Source organism: Symphalangus syndactylus, chromosome 3 (assembly GCF_028878055.3).
Source record: "Symphalangus syndactylus isolate Jambi chromosome 3, NHGRI_mSymSyn1-v2.1_pri, whole genome shotgun sequence".
In the NCBI taxonomy this organism is placed as follows: Eukaryota; Metazoa; Chordata; class Mammalia; order Primates; family Hylobatidae; genus Symphalangus; species Symphalangus syndactylus.
Genome location: NC_072425.2, coordinates 52,167,200 through 52,185,131, shown reverse-complemented (window position 1 = coordinate 52,185,131; position 17,932 = coordinate 52,167,200). Strand labels below are relative to the sequence as shown.

Here is a 17,932-nt window from a genome sequence, read left to right as displayed (position 1 = left end):
CACCTTCAAAATAGTCATTCCCTAGAAAATTCAGCTCTTGGTCCTTAGCTAAATCAAAGTTGGCCCCTGATTCCTGTTTATTCTGTAACATTCTTGCATTACAGCTCTATCTTCTAGGTGCATAGCTGCCCTTGACCTTGTCTGACCTTGGCAACAAGGAGCTGTAGAATTATAATGTCATTTAAGGCCCTGTTTCTGGCTTTCTTCGAGGCTGCTGGAGTTATTCAGTGGGCATTTACCAAGCACCCACTGTAACCCAGGCGGTGTCACTCGTCAGAGTGCTGAATCTCTTAAAGTAGAGCACACCTTCCTCCCCATCCTCTTCTCTCCCACACTTCCCTACTCAAAAATAAAAAACCCACAACTCCTAATCAACTACTGTCAGGTATACAAGATCGTAAAGTTAACACTTGAATGTCAGGTACATTAATAGAAAAACTAAAAAATAAAATGCCTAGATTAGTAAATAGACAATGTAAACTGTATATACTGTGACTTATGGGGTAGGAATAGGGGTGTAGGGCTTTAACACTGGATGTGTGGTACCCAGAGCTTTGAAAGTAAAATTCTTCACCGTGTCTGTCTATGCATAATCCTGAACTAAAGACCAATAGAACTAAAGACATTTAGTTTGAGACCAATAGAACTAAAGACATTTATAAAAACATATATTCACATGAAAAAAAGATTGAAGTAGAATATACAAACCTGGTAAGAGGGATAATGGGATTATAAGCAAAGCATTTTTTTTTCTTCCCATGCATAGTTTTTTAATTATGTTGCTTTTAAAATATTTTAAATGGCAGTCCGCCAACAGAATTTTCTTTGCTTTATTTCTGCATATACTGCTGTCTTTTCCTACCACTTTTGGTAGGAATTGGTATAATCAAAGGTTTCCCATACACACTGTTCTCATCTATCTCTACCCAAAAGTCAAACAATAGCACCTACTTGGGAAATTGTTTTGGGGTTCACAATTTCTTGAGGCTTAATCCTATTCGTTCTGGTCAATGGGAAATGAAGATTTTGGTAAGGTTATTTTTTAAGTTGGTTGATTGTGCTTTTTTGTTTGTTTTGTTTGTTTGAGATGGAGTCTCACTTTGTCGCCCAGGCTGGAGTACAGTTGCACCATCTTGGCTCACTGCAACCTCCACATCCCAGGTTCAAGTGATCCTCCCATCTCAGCCTTCCAAGTAGCTGGGATTACAGGCATGTGCCATCATGCCTGGCTAATTTTTTATATTTTGTAGAGATGGGGTTTCACCATGTTGGCCAGGCAGGTCTTGAACTCCTGACCTTAAGCAATCCACCCATCTTGGCCTCCCAAAGTGTGCCACTGTGTGAGCCACTGCACCCAGCATGATTGTTTTAGTTTAAGTTTTTTCCCATAGAATCTTTGAACCAAATGGACTTTAGATTCCCAGTCTGGACCGGAAAAACCTATTTAACAGATAATATATCCAAAATGCAGAAACAAAAAAATTATGGAACTTTAAAAAAAAATGTAAAACACCAGGAATGTGTTAGAGATCCAGAGTGGGGTGCCAAGAACACATCGTGGTGTTCCTTGTGGCCTGGCAGCGGGAGCAAGGACTGGCCTCAGCTCCTTTGCACACCACATAATGGTTTCCCAGATGCCTTCAGCCTCGTACCACCGTCAAGAGAGGCTTCCCCAGTACTGAGTTGAGGTTCAGAGTGAGGAACGGGATCAGGTATGAGGAGCAGAACTGAGAGTTGAGAGGAGAAGGAGAAGGCACACAGGGCAGGGAAGGCAGGGAGCAGAACAGTAGTGGGCCTGCTTTTTTCCACATCCCTGCCTCAGGGCTGCTGACCAGCCCCCCAGTGGCATCTGGAGAAGCATCAGCCGGGGCCCCTTCCTTTGTCTCTCCTCTTTCTTGGACTGATAAGTTACAGGAGACCTTCCCTGCCTTTAATCAAAACTGAGGTAAAATGAAAATATGAAATGGAGACTTCTGCCTGCAAGTTTTAGGCAGTAGCATTATCTGTAGTTGTTGGGAAGCATTCTAGTTGCTGAGCAGTGGAGGCAGCCACTTTTATATAGTAGTTAGGCCCTTTCCTGGAGAATAAGAGATGGAGACCTTTGAAACAGGAGTTCCTCCTGGTGGTGAAGGTTCCAGAACATTCTGGAACAGGGAGCATATCCACCCTGCTTGAATAGCTCCAGGGATAGGATACTACCTCAAGGCAGCATCTTCCACAGTTGTCCATCCATGGCTGTTAGGAAAGTCTTTATATGGAAACTCAAAAATGCCTTCTGGAAAATTCATTTCTCTCTGCTAGTTCTGTCTGTTAGCCTTTTACAATTAATCTAATCTTTTGCATTCGCGTATCCTGGTTGCTTGCAAAGAAAAAAGTCAGGCCAACCTTGATTCCGTGAGGAATTCATTATTTACACTCTTTACGTGAGTCTCTTGCTGGGTCTCTTCCACCACTTTGTTAATAAGTACAATTAAGTATAGGTCCTAAACCTCCCCCAGTTCAGTGTGCAACTGTTTACCAATAGGAAAATAATGGAATGTCTAGGAGGGAACCCTAGATAGCAGTATTTTTTTCTTGTTATTCAGAAAGAATGTAGAGAATATTATATGTCATTTAAAATGATATGACTTTTGGCTGTTTTATTTTGAGTTTATTAATGAGGTACAACCTCTGTTTTATTAGTTTTGGCAGTATTCAGGTTATTCTGTTTTTAAGCCCTTTAGAAATATTAAATCTTCTTCTCAGGAATACTCAATATTTCCCTGATTTAGACCAGTTTTGCCAGTGTTTTCCACTCATGGAAAGCTTTGGATTTTGGTTTCAAGTCTCTCTGAATCAGAGTACTATTTGGAGTATTCTTCCAGTACTACTGCTGTTACTAATAAATCATAGCAGCCTAAAGCTAAGAGAGGCCTTTGAGACTTTCCCCCCATGGCCTTCTTTTACTGAGAAAAAGCTGAGGCAATGAGCGTCCAGAACTGGCTGGAGGTGGTGGAGCTGAGGGCTGGCCTTCTCACCGCTTATTGGTTGTGCTTTGCATTAGACTGCATGTCCTCCTAAATGGATTTTAATCTCATAGTTACTTCCAGACAGTAAACAGACTTTCCTCTGGAAAAGCCTAGGTAAGGAGGTTTGGCCAAGCTCTTAAAAGAGTTCGTAACATATGGACTGGAAATATAGCTTAAGAAGCACATAAGCTTTCTTGTTTCCATTTAACTGGTCTACAAACTTAGAATGGAAAGTTTATCTAAGTGAAATGGTATTTCCTCTCAGACACTATTATTAGGTAAATAAGTCACTGTGCTTTTAAATCCCATGTTTAAAGGCCTGCTTGGCAACTTTTCCCCTTGGTTTAAACATGCCTATCAGTTCACAGGTACCGGCATAGCAGATTTCAGCATATAAATGTGATTTAACATACTCCATATATTTCACAGAAGGAATGCAAACCAAATTCATATGTAATCAAGGCACCGCCTTGTAAGCTAACAAATGAGTTAAAAGTCCAAGCATGCTTTTGGAAACTTATTCACAGTACCATTTGTTCATGGATACTGAGAAAGATAGCACTTTCCTTAAAAAGTAGTTTATTTTACCTTAGAAGTATAACTAGCATTCTGACGAAGCATTCTGGCTGTTCTTCCTTTTATACTAATTTTGCCCTTCATTAATTTCTCCACATGTCTAGCAACCAAGCTACTGTCTTAATAAACAAAATCTGCTCCCTCTCCATTTTTGTAATGTTTCCCACAGTGCCTCAAGACTTGTGCTTGTAAAGTTAATCGTTTTTGTCTCAAACCTCAGATCAGTTATCAGAATATTTGTTTTTAATTGAGTAGTTAGTTGTAACAGAAGACTATATATCCTCTGTTCTTTCCACTACTACACTATACTCCTTAATGCCAAAAAACAAACTAAAAACATCAGGATCCTTTTATGTGTGTGGGCTTGTGCTTGATTTTTCTTTCTTTTTTTCTTTTAACAACTTGATTCTTGGATTTAAACAACTTTATTTTTAGGAAAATACAACCCCCTTAGGTTCTTTATGACTCAGTCCCTACACCATGTGGCCACTGTTTCTTGGGTGCCACACCTCTGAATAGATTAACATGAAAGAATGCTGTGCGCTATTTAGATTACTAAGGAGTAGAATATTGAATACATTGCTTAAATTTTTTAGTCTAAAATTTAATCAGAAATTTACTTTGGGAGTGGACAAAGGAAATCTTTGAAAGTGTTAAATTCTGACTGTATACATGCTGTGAAAATTTCCTAATCTTTCATATTGAATATAGTGCTAGCTAAACTATTGCTGATAAGTATTCTTTCTTGGAATTGTATAGATTTACGTTTGAACTTTTTAGTGCCATTTCATTATAATAAGGAAGACATTTATCAAGGAAAAATATGAATATTCAAATGTATAAGTAAAAATGACATTTCAGTAATTCACACATTTTAAATACACATTAGAAAATATTTTAAATATTGAAAAATATATTTACTGTTTCATTTAATATAGCTATGATATCCCCAAACTTCATGATCATTATTATAGTAATGTTATTTTCCTAGATAAACATACAAGATGTTTATTTAGATGACTTTTAAAATCAATCATGTTAACATTTATGGTAAGGCATAATGACAGGTTTTCACTTAGCTGAAAAAAAAGTCACAAAATTATATTTAAAATAAATTCATGATAGATAAGACATAAAACTAGAATAATTTTAGGTACAGATTTAGGTTTGTATTTAAATGCTGATTTTTAAGAAATTATAGAGATAAACTTTGGACTTTATATTATTTATAAGCATTATTAATAACATTAATGTCTCCTTAGTATTGACTGTAAAGTATACATTGATACATGTAAGATAGACATGAAACATACCTGTCAGAAGAGAGTAGTCCTCCTAAAAGTAGAAGTTATCCACCATGTACTACTTATCTATAATGTAAATGTTCTCAGACACTGTGTAGGAAGAAAAGATGAGAAGGTATTACATTTAAAAGAAAAAAAAACACCCTTCAACACAGTCCTGGTGTGGCTGCACCCTGGGTGATACTGGAATAAACTGCTCCCACAGATTAGTCCATGTTAGTACTGAGGAGCAAGATTAAAACTTGTTACTGCTCATGTGTTTTCCATCACTGTTTGTATCGTAGCCAAGACTTCTAGCTAAACTCTAGACGTCTACTGGAAGATTCTGAAGAAGAAAAAAAAAGAAAGTTTAATAATGCATGGCAACTGGCCATTGAAAGTGCAGTCGGAGTCATTCAAGAAATACCTAGTTTTAAAAATATAAGATTCTTAGGTGAATGAATATTTGTAAATTACAATTTCAAAAATTACTCAACCTGTATAGACTAATAAAATATTTATCAATCTGAATAAAGGATACCAACGTTGCTGAAGTATATACCCAAACTTCAGATGTACCTGAGAAAGAACCATGCCTTTTTTTTCTTCTAATGACTGTAGCTACTGCATTATGCATACTTCTCCAGACTTTTCTTTTTTTTTTTTTTTTAAGCTTTTAGCACTGCTATAGGCATGTCAGGGAAACTATGGACGAGGCTCCATGAACTGCTCCCTGGATTCAACATATGTGATATAACACAGGCACACATGCATGTCCAAGTAACACCCTCTTAGGATGCATACAACTTTCCCTTTTCAAGAGAATATTAGCTATGGCCTCACTGACATTTAGGGAGACTTAGAGCAGGGAAGATGCTATTCCCTGAAAAGAAATCATTATTTGTACCCCTTTTTCCACTCATCCCCAAGAGATTGCCCAATTCTACATCAACTAAGACCTTCAAGAGAGGACAGTTTTCTTTTTTTTTTTTTTGAGACAGAGTCTCACTCTGTCGCCCAGGCTGGAGTGCGGTGGCGCAATCTCAGCTTACTGCAAGCTCTGCCTCCCGGGTTCACGCCATTCTCCTGCCGCAGCCTCCTGAGTAGCTGGGACTGCAGGCGCCCGCCACCACGCCAGGCTAATTTTTTGGTTTTTTAGTAGAGATGGTGTTTCATTGTGTTAGCCAGGATGGTCTCGATCTCCTGACCTTGTGATCTGCCCGCCTCAGCCTCCCAAAGTGCTGGGATTACAGGTGTGAGCCACTGCGCCCGGCCTGAGAGGACAGTTTTCTAACCCTAGTGGCCAAGATTCACTGTTGTAAGTGACCCCAATGGCTCTTCCCAACTGTTGTATAGGTTTGCAGGCCAGCAAAGAGCTTTTCCAGTGGGTTAGAAGACTTGTTCTCTCCTGTCATCAAGAATCTGACCATCGTTTGTTCCCTCTCTCCAGAGAAATGGCACACATTGTGTTAAGCAAGGCAGCTACAGTCCTAAAGAATACATATGCCTCAGATGCGCATAGCAGCTGGCTATGTGTTCATCCTCCCCTCACTTAAATAAAGTACTCCTCCTTGGACCTCTAGGCTGACAGTTCCAGGCAGCTCGTTAGTCCCATTAGTGGCCCTCAGTGTAGCTCAGGCTCCATCCTTGCCCTGCAACACCTTAGGGAACGACGGCCCTCCTGTTTGGTTTAGAATGCTCATATTCTCATTTATTCAAGTATATTTTAGTTGCAAATGTATCTGTTAACTGGATGAATTGGGAACATAATGAAAATATGAATTGGATTTTTAAAATCTTTGTATCCCGAGCATCTAGTGTTTGCCTAAATTCCTTCAGAACACAGTCATAAACAGGAAGCCCTTGGGTCAAATTCAGTTTGTCCTCACAATGTTTTGTTTCTGAACTGTTTATTGAAGTGTATGTTACAAAAAAAAATATCATAATGGTACAACTCAATTAATTTTTACAAAATGACCCCAATCAAGAAATCCCAGCCTCATACTCCATTCTCATACATCCAGAATCCTTCCTTATACTCCTCAAGTCACAGCCTGAGTTCAGCACCACAGGTTATTTCCTGAACTTTATATAAATGGAATCATACTGTGCATTCTCTTTTGCATCTGGCTTTTTTCATTCAGTGACATGCTTTTGAGATCCATTCGTGTCATTGTGATACACAGTAGTTCTTTCTTGTCACTGTATAGTATTCTCATATATGAATAAGCCACAAATTGTTTATATATTCAACTAGATTAATTACCTTTTGGAGAGGTACTATGAACGTTCCTCAATCTGTCATTTGGGGGTCATGTGTATGTATTTTTGTTAGGTGAACTTGCTGTATTTAAAAATAAGATTTCAACTTCTCTTTAAAAATTAGGTTTTGCCAGTCCGTGATTTCTGGTTTTGCATGGCAACTGTTGTCTCTGGGACATGTGTTTTTCTCTTCTATACTCACAGGATGTTGTCCACGTCACCCACCCAAGCCACTCCTCAGTCGAGTTGCCTGCATGGCCTTTCTGGGTACAGTTTTGCCACCCATATCTAGAGAGATGGGAGGCAGTTCCTCTAAGATTGTGTTTCTAAAGATATGTTACAGCTACTTTTCCTTCTCCCCACCATGAGACTTAAGCTAGTCTTCCTCTGATATTTTGCTTCGATCTTTGGTCAGAGGGCCTAGGGAAAGAAATAGGCCCTGGAATAAGATGCTGGGGTTAGGGGTAGTATATTTGGCTTATTCACTCTGTTCTGCAGATAATGTGGTAGAGGTGCAGGCCTCGGCACAACCCTCCACCGTCTTGGGGCTGTGGCATGGAAAGCTTTGCCTCACCTTTGCCAGAGATGGTGCAGCAGGCATGAACATGCCCTCTGGGAAGAAACTGGAGTTTATCCCCACCCTTTTCCAGGTTATCATTCCAAATGAAACAGTGAAATACTCTCAAGTATTGTGAAGAGAAAAGTCTTCCATTTTTGTTTCCTAAAGGGGTCCTATGGAGGGGACCTAGTTCTTTTCTCCATGCTTGTTTGTTGTTTTTTTTATTGTTTTATTTTTGCCTCATTGAGCCTTGGTCTAAATATTGAAGAACTAGTTGCATTATAACAGTATATTTAGGAATCACAAGTAATTTACATTATGTTGCAAACACAAAGATAAATTACAAAACTGAAAAAGTAATATTCTCAGTACTGACAGTTTATGAATAAAAATATTGATTGCCATAAAAGGAACTTTAATGCAAATTTATTTTCCTTTGGCTTTATATATGCTAACGATTGTGAAAATAAAAATAAATTGCCTAATCTAAGCTCTCATATGATTTCTCACACCCTTTCCAGAACTTCTCCTGGTCTAGACATGGACAGCAGTAGTTAAAGTCCAAACACAAATAAGAACAGGGGAGGACCTTGGAAACTGTCTCATGCAAATAAAAGACTGATTGATTGACAGAGTCTTACTGTGTCACCCATGCTGGAATGCAGTGGTACAATCATACCTCAAACTCCTGGGCTAAAGCAATCCTCCCACCTCGGCCCCCCAAAGTGCTGAGATTACAGGTGGGAACCACCCGCACACAGCCCAAATGAAAAGGTTTGATAGGTGAGGCAGGAGCTATAGGAGCAGCATGTGTCAGGAGTATATTGTGGGGCACACACACCTGCCAAAAAGTAGGCAGTTTGAATTTTCTGATGTTCTTTTGCCAGTCTCTGGTGTCCTTCACATTCTAAATGAATTGGAATAGACTGTACAATGTTCTCTTACAGTAGTAGCTACAAGAAAGGCCGTCCACCAATCCATTCATTCAACAAATAGTGTCAGTGCTATGGAGAGAAGCAGGATAGGGGTGGGGGTGTCAGGGGTGCCCTCCCTGTCAGGTGACAGTCACAAGACCTGAGGGCTGTGAGGGAGTTAGCCGTGCCATGCAAACACCCACTTTAAGAATGTTCTAGGCCACTGAATCCTAGGATGTAAATACGCAAAACATAGGGTTTTTTGTATAGTAGATGCTTAAAAAAGCTTCTGTGAAGGGATAAATGATTAAGATTTCATGGGTTTTAATGTTCAAGTGTCCCTCATGGTGGACTAGGCACTTCTGTTTCTAATAAATTTATTTTATACTGTAGGTTGTGACCCAGGGGCAGTATTCAACCTGCAGATTATTTGGAGCATATAGTATTTTTAAAAACCAGGACATTTGATATCGAAGTCCAAATTTACAATGTATTTTGAAAAATATGAGCTGGAAAAACTGACCCTGACATCCTATGTAGCAGCAATTTGCTGAGCACATAGGCCCTCCATGGTTCTCTGCTGCCCTGACCTCCTCTTACCCTCTCCTCACAGCTCTTCTGTTGCAGGGACTGGCTTCTGCTGTGTCATGTGGCTGAGCTCACTCTGTCATCCTACTTGAAATTTCTAGTTCTGAAAAATGAATTATAATAAATTGTCACTAAATGTTCATTCCGTTGAATTTATGAAAAATGAAGGACTTATACAACTTTGTTTATTATATTTTGCATGTGTCAATTTTTTTTTTTTTTTTTTTTTTTTTTTTTTAAGACGGAGTCTCGCTCTGTCGCCCAGGCTGGAGGGCAGTGGCATAATCTCAGCTCACTGCAACCTCTGCCTCCTGGGTTTAAGCAATTCTCCTGCCTCAGCCTCCTGAGTAGCTGGGATTACAGGTGCAGGCCACCACGCCTGGCTAATTTTTGTATTTTTAGTAGAGACAGGGTTTTGCCATGTTGGCCAGGCTGATCTCGAGCTCCTGACCTCAGGTGATCCGCTCGCCTCGGCCTCCCAAAGTGCTAGGATTACAGGCGTGTGCCACCGCACCTAGCTGTGTCAAATATTTTTAATGAATGTCTGAAGTCAGTTCGCTTTGAGGAATCTGTGCAAGTAATGGTTTTGTTTTAAATAAATTTCTTACCTCTTTCCACTGAGCAGACCTGAGAGCAGTGAGCACATCTGATTTCCAGATCTGTGTTTCTGAATACTGTTTCCCACTAAGGGAACCAGGACTCCTTGGAGAAATGGCCCATAACAGGTCTGGGCCAGAGAAGTAAAGGTGTCTGAAAAAGTTTTCTTATACCAAGAAATGTGAAAGTTTGCAGAGTTTACCAAGGACTCAGAAAAGGAACACAGAGGCCACCATGAAGGGACAGTTTGAGCATCTCAAAAAGAATAAAAACAGTGGATTATAACACATACGATACTAAATCCTTTTTATAATAACAGAGAAAAGAGGGTTAAAAGGATCAGAGTTTTTCTTACAGAAGAATGTCAACTAATGAATGCAGAAGGGATAACAGAAAATCACCACAGTGAAACCTCCAATATAATAACTGATTTAAGGAAAGATAATCAAGGGAAGCTAAAACAATTAAGTCAGCGTCGGCAACACAGTGAGATCCTGTCTCTACAAAAAATAAAATAGACCAGACATGGTGGCACACACCTATATATGGTGGCACACACCTATAGTCCCAGCTACTGGGGAGGCTGAGGTGGGAGAATGAGGCTGGGAGGTCAAGGCTTTAGCAATCATACCACTGCACTCCAGCCTGGGTGACAAAGCCAGACCCTGTCTCAAAAAATAAATAAACATATAAAACCATTAAGTGAAAGTTTGCTCGATAGCAAGAAACTGTACTTTGAGTACCCATACAACCATTATGTTTTTCACTTTCAGTACAGCATTCAGTAAATTACTTGAGCTAGTCAGCGCTTTATTATAAAATCGGCTTTGTGTTAGATGATTTTGCCAACTGAAGAATAATATAGTATTCTGAGCACATGTATATAGCTTAGGCCGAGCTATGACATTAGATAAAGTTTAGGTGTATTAAATGCGTTTTGACCTATGATATTTTCAACTTACAGTGGGTTTATCAGAATGTAACCCATCATAAGTCAGGGAGCATCTGTATTATTCATTGGTGAATATAAGTGAAGGGTATGTAGATGCTCATTGTGAACTTAAACTTTTCTGTGGCCTTGAAAATATTACCACATAAAGGGGGAATAAATGCTAAATAATTAGAGCAGATAAGGCAGTTTGCCTTAAATTAACTTTAACTCTTTGATTTATCCTTCACTCTAGTGAAATATTTACTGCCAAATTTATTTTAAGTTAACAGGGATTCTTAACTTGGGTATATGAATACTTAGAGAATTTGTGGAAAGACTTTATGAGTCTTTTGATACATGCCAAGTGTTTTTATATATGTATTTTTCCGCATAGAGGATCCATTATAGCTTTCACCATATTTTCAAAGGGTTAAGAACTGCTGCCCTAGAATAGATTTACAGTTTATAATGTATTCTTTACTCTGAGTGTCACAATACTAGTTAAATTCACTTTCCAAGTGATTCACATATAAATTTGATATTTGTGAATGTAATTCCCAGTTTAGGCAAAACAATGAACCTTCAGCAGATTACAACTTATAAAAAGATTTGCTTATATCAGTTGATAGTTTAATGTAAGTTTATTTGACCACAGAGATTCTGTTACTTAGAAACACACCAGGACATTTTAATAACATGATGTATTCCTTTTCTTTTCCAAACTAATACGTATTTAGTGTAATCACATGTTATTTTTAATACAGTCCTGCTTTCCCTTGTGTGGAGTCACATTCTTCACATTTTATACAAAGGAAAAAATATGCTAGACTAAGTTTTGATTTTATCCATTTTCATATAGAAAAGAGAACATAACTTCACAGAAGAAATGGTCATGCCTTTATGATTTAGTTGTATCACCACTAAAAATTTACTTACTGAGTTTAGAACATTTATTCCTTTGCAAATAACAGTATGTGACAGACTGAATTCCAACCGGGCTTACAGTCTCAAATGCTCGTGTTCACCTTGTAATAAAAGACATGTCATAAGCTGAAGCCTTATTTAAGACATGTAGAATCAAACATGGACTAATTCAGGATTACACAGTTTGCAGTAGATTTTCCTCTGAAAACCTTTTGCAAATGCCTCTGATTCTGTTGGACCAGTTTCAATTGAGCTGATGGTCATAGGGCCAGAAATGAATAGGACAGGAACAAATTTGCTAGGGAAGCCTCTGCCCAAAGTTTGCTACGTGGGCTACAGATGGAAAGGCCTGGGTTTGCCAGTGCAGACTGTCTTGCTATACCATTGGTGACTCATTCAGGGGTTATTTCTAAGGGAAGAATTCATTTATAGGACAGGCTCATTGATCAGATACTTCTCTAGTTTGGCTGACTGTTTTAAATACAATTTTCCCCCTTTTTAGGTATTATAAGTAATCACAGTGAATCACACAGATCAAACGTAATTTGCTTTCCTATGGTCAGGATTTTTTTTTTTTAAATCTTATGATGACATGTCATTTACACTCTTTGAGTTCCAGTTTCCTCACCTGCTCCCTCAACCTGGAGATCCTGCTCAGATGTTCGTGTATACCGTGGTTCACTCTGTTCCGTGTCATGGACGTGATCATATAGTAACACAGTAGAAAGGCAGTCAAACTCAGATTTTGTTGTTAATTTCCCACCTACTCCTCAGGAAAGCCACGCTGTTGCCAAAGCTGCAGGGTCCCTGCTGGACCCCCACTGGCCCACAGAGTCCAAGGGGTTTACTGCTGGCCTTTTACAGAGCATGTGTGCAGAGCCCTGTCTTAGTGTACTAGACCCACTCCTTTTTCCACTATATTTCATACCAATCTAAGAAATCAGTTATTTTAAATAATTAATATTCACCATACTCAGAGGCCTGGAAGCCTTGAGCAAGTTAAGTAACTTCCTGCTCACCAGTTTCCTGTAGTCTGTCCCTGGAAACATTGACACTCACCTTTATTATGTCTACCCTGTGCCCAGCACCTCCACAGGATATCAGCTTGTTTAGTCTTCCCATCAGCCCTGGGAGGCAGATGCTTTTGTGCACGAAGAAACTAGAACTGTAAGTAACTTGGCCAGGTCCATGGCTAGTACTGATTCTAGTTCAGAGCCAAGATACTCATTATTGTTTTTTTAACTACAAGAGATGAATCTCCATGTTTCACAGACTTTGGGGGCTTAAGGCCCGTAATGGTCATTTGGTGTTAAGTTAGAGCTGGGCAGAAACTTCTTTTCATGGGCACTTTTAATATATTTGAATTTTAAGTCTATCAAGGATCTGAATTTACGTTCAACCATGGATAGATAAATAGTTCAGTCATCTGTCAGTCTGTAAATGTTTCTGCCATGAGGACATTTTCTATCCTTTTTCTAAATAAGGGAAAGAGGTGGAATCAATATCATAAAGGGTTTTACTCCGCCCTTTGAAGTTTCACTTCAACAGCAGAATTTGAGTATTTCATTCTTTTAAGTCAGCATCTTAGGAACATAGTAATTTATGGTATGTTTAAATGATGGCTTTGGAAGGCATAGTCAGTGTTGCTATTATGCAGAGCAATCAGATTGATTACTAAGTATTACCAGTTGTCAAAGCATAACTTAATTGTTTAAAAAATATACTTAGCTTTCTGAGGTCCTTGTCAGAAATGTTAATAACATAAATGATTCCCTTTTACTTTTGTAACCCTGTATAAATCTTTTTCTGCTCAGTTTCTAAGTTTTTCTGTGAAAATCCTTAAATTTTGCAGGTTCCTTTCTTTTCTATTTAGAAGTAATGTCAACTTTGGATAATATCAACTCTTTGGGTAATATAACTCCTAAGCTGAACCAGTTTTGACTGGGAGATAAAGGAGATAGAACTCTTTATTCAAGAGCCATTTTAGTACCTACTTTGCACAAAATTCAGGGGTTTAAGAAATGAATTGTCTCTGTTCTGTTAAATTTTACAGTCTTTTTGGAGAAACGAGTTATACCCCTCAACCCAGCTACTGTACAACACCCATATACACAAAAAAGTAATCAATACCTAACTAATAATTCCAGATAATCATTATGTAGGACCTAACTAATAACACTAGAGAGATAATCACTACAGACCTACCTAATAATACCAGATCTGTCCTGGGCAGCGGCACAGGCACTGAATAGTGGGGGTTTTGTGGGGCTGGGGGTCTTGAGGAGCTAGGCTTTTAAGTGCAGTTCATCCTGTGCTTGGAAGCTGGCTCTGTAAGGTGAAAGGCTCAAGTCAGATGGAGACTGCAGTGGAACTTGGCTTCTGTGTCCCTCCCTTGAAGTTGAGGGCCGGTGCCCATCAGAGATTGGCCCAACTGCCCTTCTCTTTTAGGCCCCTTCAGGTATATGTCCTTGCCTGTGCATTCAGCTTTGACCCCATACCTTCCCGTCTTTACTGTCCTCTTCTTGTCTTGCCTGACCCCCATGGTGACACTCCAAGTTCAGCATTCTCTCACAGATGGCCCCTGGCTCTCAACTCCTCAGCAGCATTATGATAATCAGAGCAGTTTCTTCTTTAGTCCCTTTTCTGTGTGCCCCTTATCTGACAAGATAACTATTCACTGAATTCCTTTTGGTGTCTCTCGTATCTGTGCTGTGAAGGCTCTCTCTTTCTAGATTTTTGCAGTGAGTAATCCTTTTTTCTTTCTTAAACTACTGCTTTCATGGAACACTTCTTGCTTCAGCATTTTTCAGTGGTATGCTGCATTTTTCATCACCTTGAATCTGGACTAATTCCTGGCCTGAGGAGCCCTTGTCTTGCTTCTCCTTTCCTGCCATAGTGAGGCTAGACTCCTGACCAATGAGCCCAGACATGAGTCCCTCCATCTGCTTCCGTCACTGATTCACATTCCTGTTTCAAGGTCCATTGATCTTTCTCCTCTGAACTACGTGTATGTGTTGTATAGTTTAGTGTTAATTATATCCTGTATTATATCATAGTCATCTTTTGTTACTCCGCACCTAAATTAGTCAAATTAGAGAAACCGTTTTTGCCTGAAGCACTATGCTTAACACAAATATGCTGCCAAAAATTTGGGGTTTTATCTTTTGGCTATATACCTGTAATTTGTGGATTGAATTTTCATATACTTACGCTGAGTCTAAAATAATCTTAAAACAAACATTGTCATAATTTGTTAACATTTCCAAGTCAATTTAAAGATTTATACTACATATTATTAAACAGTTACTGGAATAATTATGTGTGAGTGGGAATAATCATCTTGATGACCGCTGGAGGTGTCCATGACAACTAGAGGACACTGTGCATATTTCAACTGTACAACATTGTGGGTAGTTTTTTTTTTTGTTTTAATGAAAGCAGTCATCTTAAGGAGTAATTAACTTTGACTTAATGAGAATGGCTTCTAAGGAGATGTACGTGGAGCCATTTGATGATGCCATTTGAAGGAGAGGCGGTTTTGAGTATCTTCCTCCCCTCGTTGGCAACACCTGCCATACCACATGCCCTATACCCTCCGGTTGAGCATCAGCCACCCAGGTTCAGACCTTTTATTAGGCAGCCTGTCACTCTTGGGTCCCCTAGACTTTCTATCCAAATTCTAAGAGAGAGACAGCTTGGTTCAGCAGGAGGAGCACCAGCCTCAGAGTCAGAAGATGCAGGGGAAGTCCAGACTCAGCCACATATTCCCTGTTGTTCTCATGTGCCACCTGCCCTCGCTGAGCCCCAGCGTCATCACCTGCCCTGCAGGGAGGTTGGTGAGCTTGCAGCACTGTGCTCGTTCCTACAGAAGCTTGTTGACTAGCCATTTAAGGCAGTCAGGGGCCCAGCAGTCTGCTCAGGGCTAATCTCACCCCACTGCACTGGTGCTCAGAAGGAAAAACAGGCAGCCTCTTCCTAAGGCCAAGCCTCTTCAGCCTAGATGCTCCAGGAATGTAGGTGGAGCTGGAGAAAGGGAAGAGAAGGCTGCATGTTCTTGATGGATTTTAAAACCTAGTGTGCCATTTAGATAGTACCTAGTTTGTTGATTGTAAGAAGAAAAGGGGGATGGGAGTCAACACTTTCTGATGAGAGCAAAGCTGCTTTGTTTGAAGAGAGAGGTCTGTTCACTTCCTTATCAGTGACATGAAACCCCTGATGAACCCTGTCTGAAAACCACTGATCTGTCCCAAACATGTTATTTTATAATTGAATCAAATGAATCCCAAAGAAGTAAAATGACTGCATAATTATTGGAGAACAAGATGGGCTCCCAAGTCTCTTGGTTCCTGGTGTAGTTATTTCCTTATACCAGGTTCTGTATGTCTTTCACTAAATAATTTCTTTAGTGCTGCTTATAATATTCTTATTGATAATAAGCCAAATCTCAAAATTATGCTGTTCCTTATATATATATGCAAAAACAAGACACACCATTAATATTTTTAGACCATGGCTAGACCAGGACTTCTTTAGTGTATATGTGTGTTAGTAATTGTAGTGTAATTTTTGAAGCCAAACAGAACATCTGTTTTTTAGTACATTATATTGTGAAGAGTATTTGCTATAAGGACATTTATCACTTTTTTATGGAATTAAAACTTCCCATCCAGAACATCATGAAATTTCAGGGCTGAACAAGTTCCATGCTAGCCATATTTTAAAAATTATAAAATCAGTAGAAGTAAATACAACTTCCACTTAAGAAAAAAGCTTCAATCGGTCATTCTGATTTTCATTTTTCTTTGGGATTCTGCTGCCAGAGCAGAGTTGAGAAGAGACATGCACAGCAAGCCCACAGTGTGTCTGCTCCACAGGCACGGGTCTGAATCTGCTGTTACTCCAGGCCGTTGAGGGTGGCTGTAGTCTCCTGGCGGCCCTCAGGCCCCAGTGTGCTCATCGCATTGTCACCCATTTTTCTGACTGCACAGCACTTGCCTGCTTACTTAATTGTCTGCTTGATTTCCTGCTTATTGCCTCTACCAGAGAGGAAAGGCCGCATCTGATCTGTTTGTCACTGTCTTTAGAACAGCATCTGAAACACAGCTGAATAAAGTCAGAGTAAGAAATGAATAAATGAATGGTTCAGTATCTGACTCTGTGTCATCCCAAGATGCTAGTTCTGCTGATTCACCTTATTCAGTTTGAGCCCCCTTTAATACTAATTTTGTTTACAGCTTAGATTGCCTTAAACTATTTATGTCAATGCGTTTATAGTCATACATCAAGAAGTATTGCACAAGGGTTCTTGTTAAATGGATGTGTAACCTTATCTTCTTGTTTTTACCTGTCTCTTAAATTCAACTTGGCCAATTTAAAATTAGTAATGTTCTTTCATTCCTAAACTGATTACGAAGCTCAACTTTTGTTCCATAAAATTTTGTTTTTCTTCCTAACAACCTTCTTTAAATCATTGACCCTTGAGTCTAACAGTTATCTTCATATTATTATTGTTGTTCATGTTATAATCTCTGAATCCTGTCTATTAAGAAAGTAGGCTTAGAAGTAACATTATGGAATAAGTCTGGCCTGGTGCAGTGACTCACGCCTATAATCCCAGCACTTTGGGAGGCCAAGGCGGTCTTATCACAAGGTCAAGAGATCGAGACCATCCTGGCCAACATGGTAAAACCCCGTCTCTACTAAAAATACAAAAATTAGCCGGGCGTGGTGGTGCATGCCTATAGTCCCAGCTACTCAGGAGGCTGAAGCAGGAGAATCACTTGAACCCAGGAGGCAGAGGTTGCAGTGAGCCGAGATTGCACCACTGCACTCCAGCCTGGCGACAGAGCGACACTCTGTCTTAAAAAAAAAAAAAAAAAGTCAGGTAGCGTGATGCCTCCAGCTTTGTTCTTTTGGCTTAGGATTGACTTGGCGATGCGGGCTCTTTCTTGGTTCCGTATGAACTTTAAAGTGGTTTTTTCCAATTCTGTGAAGAAAGTCATTGGTAGCTTGATGAGGATGGCGTTGAATCTATAAATTACCTTGGGCGGTGTGGCCATTTTCACGATATTGATTCTTCCTACCCATGAGCATGGAATGTTCTTCCGTTTGTTTGTATCCTCTTTTATTTCATTGAGCAGTGGTTTATAGTTCTCCTTGAAGAGGTCCTTCACATCCCTTGTAAGTTGGATTCCTAGGTATTTTATTCTCTTTGAAGCAATTGTGAATGGGAGTTCACTCATGATTTGGCTCTCTGTTTGTCTGTTATTGGTGTATAAGAATGCTTGTGA

At 39.4% G+C, this 17,932-nt stretch overlaps 3 protein-coding genes across 6 annotated transcripts in view; 1 reads left to right on the top strand and 2 right to left on the bottom strand.

The window, feature by feature from the left end:
• Positions 1–5,198, bottom strand: part of ASPN (asporin) — a 28,668-nt gene extending 23,470 nt beyond the window's left edge. For both annotated transcript variants that reach the window (XM_055271950.2, XM_055271951.2), the window contains exon 1: positions 4,898–5,198. The gene's annotated coding sequence lies outside the window, so the exon portion shown is untranslated. The remainder of the gene's footprint in view (positions 1–4,897) is intronic.
• CENPP (centromere protein P) overlaps positions 1–17,932 on the top strand; it is a 289,893-nt gene that overhangs the window by 161,114 nt on the left and 110,847 nt on the right. The window lies entirely within an intron of this gene.
• The window catches only part of ECM2 (extracellular matrix protein 2), a 46,095-nt gene continuing 44,302 nt past the window's right edge, over positions 16,140–17,932 (bottom strand). Inside the window, exon 10 of the mRNA XM_063636250.1 lies at positions 16,140–16,745. Coding sequence (XP_063492320.1) covers positions 16,679–16,745 — 67 coding nt within the window. The 3' untranslated portion in view covers positions 16,140–16,678. The remainder of the gene's footprint in view (positions 16,746–17,932) is intronic.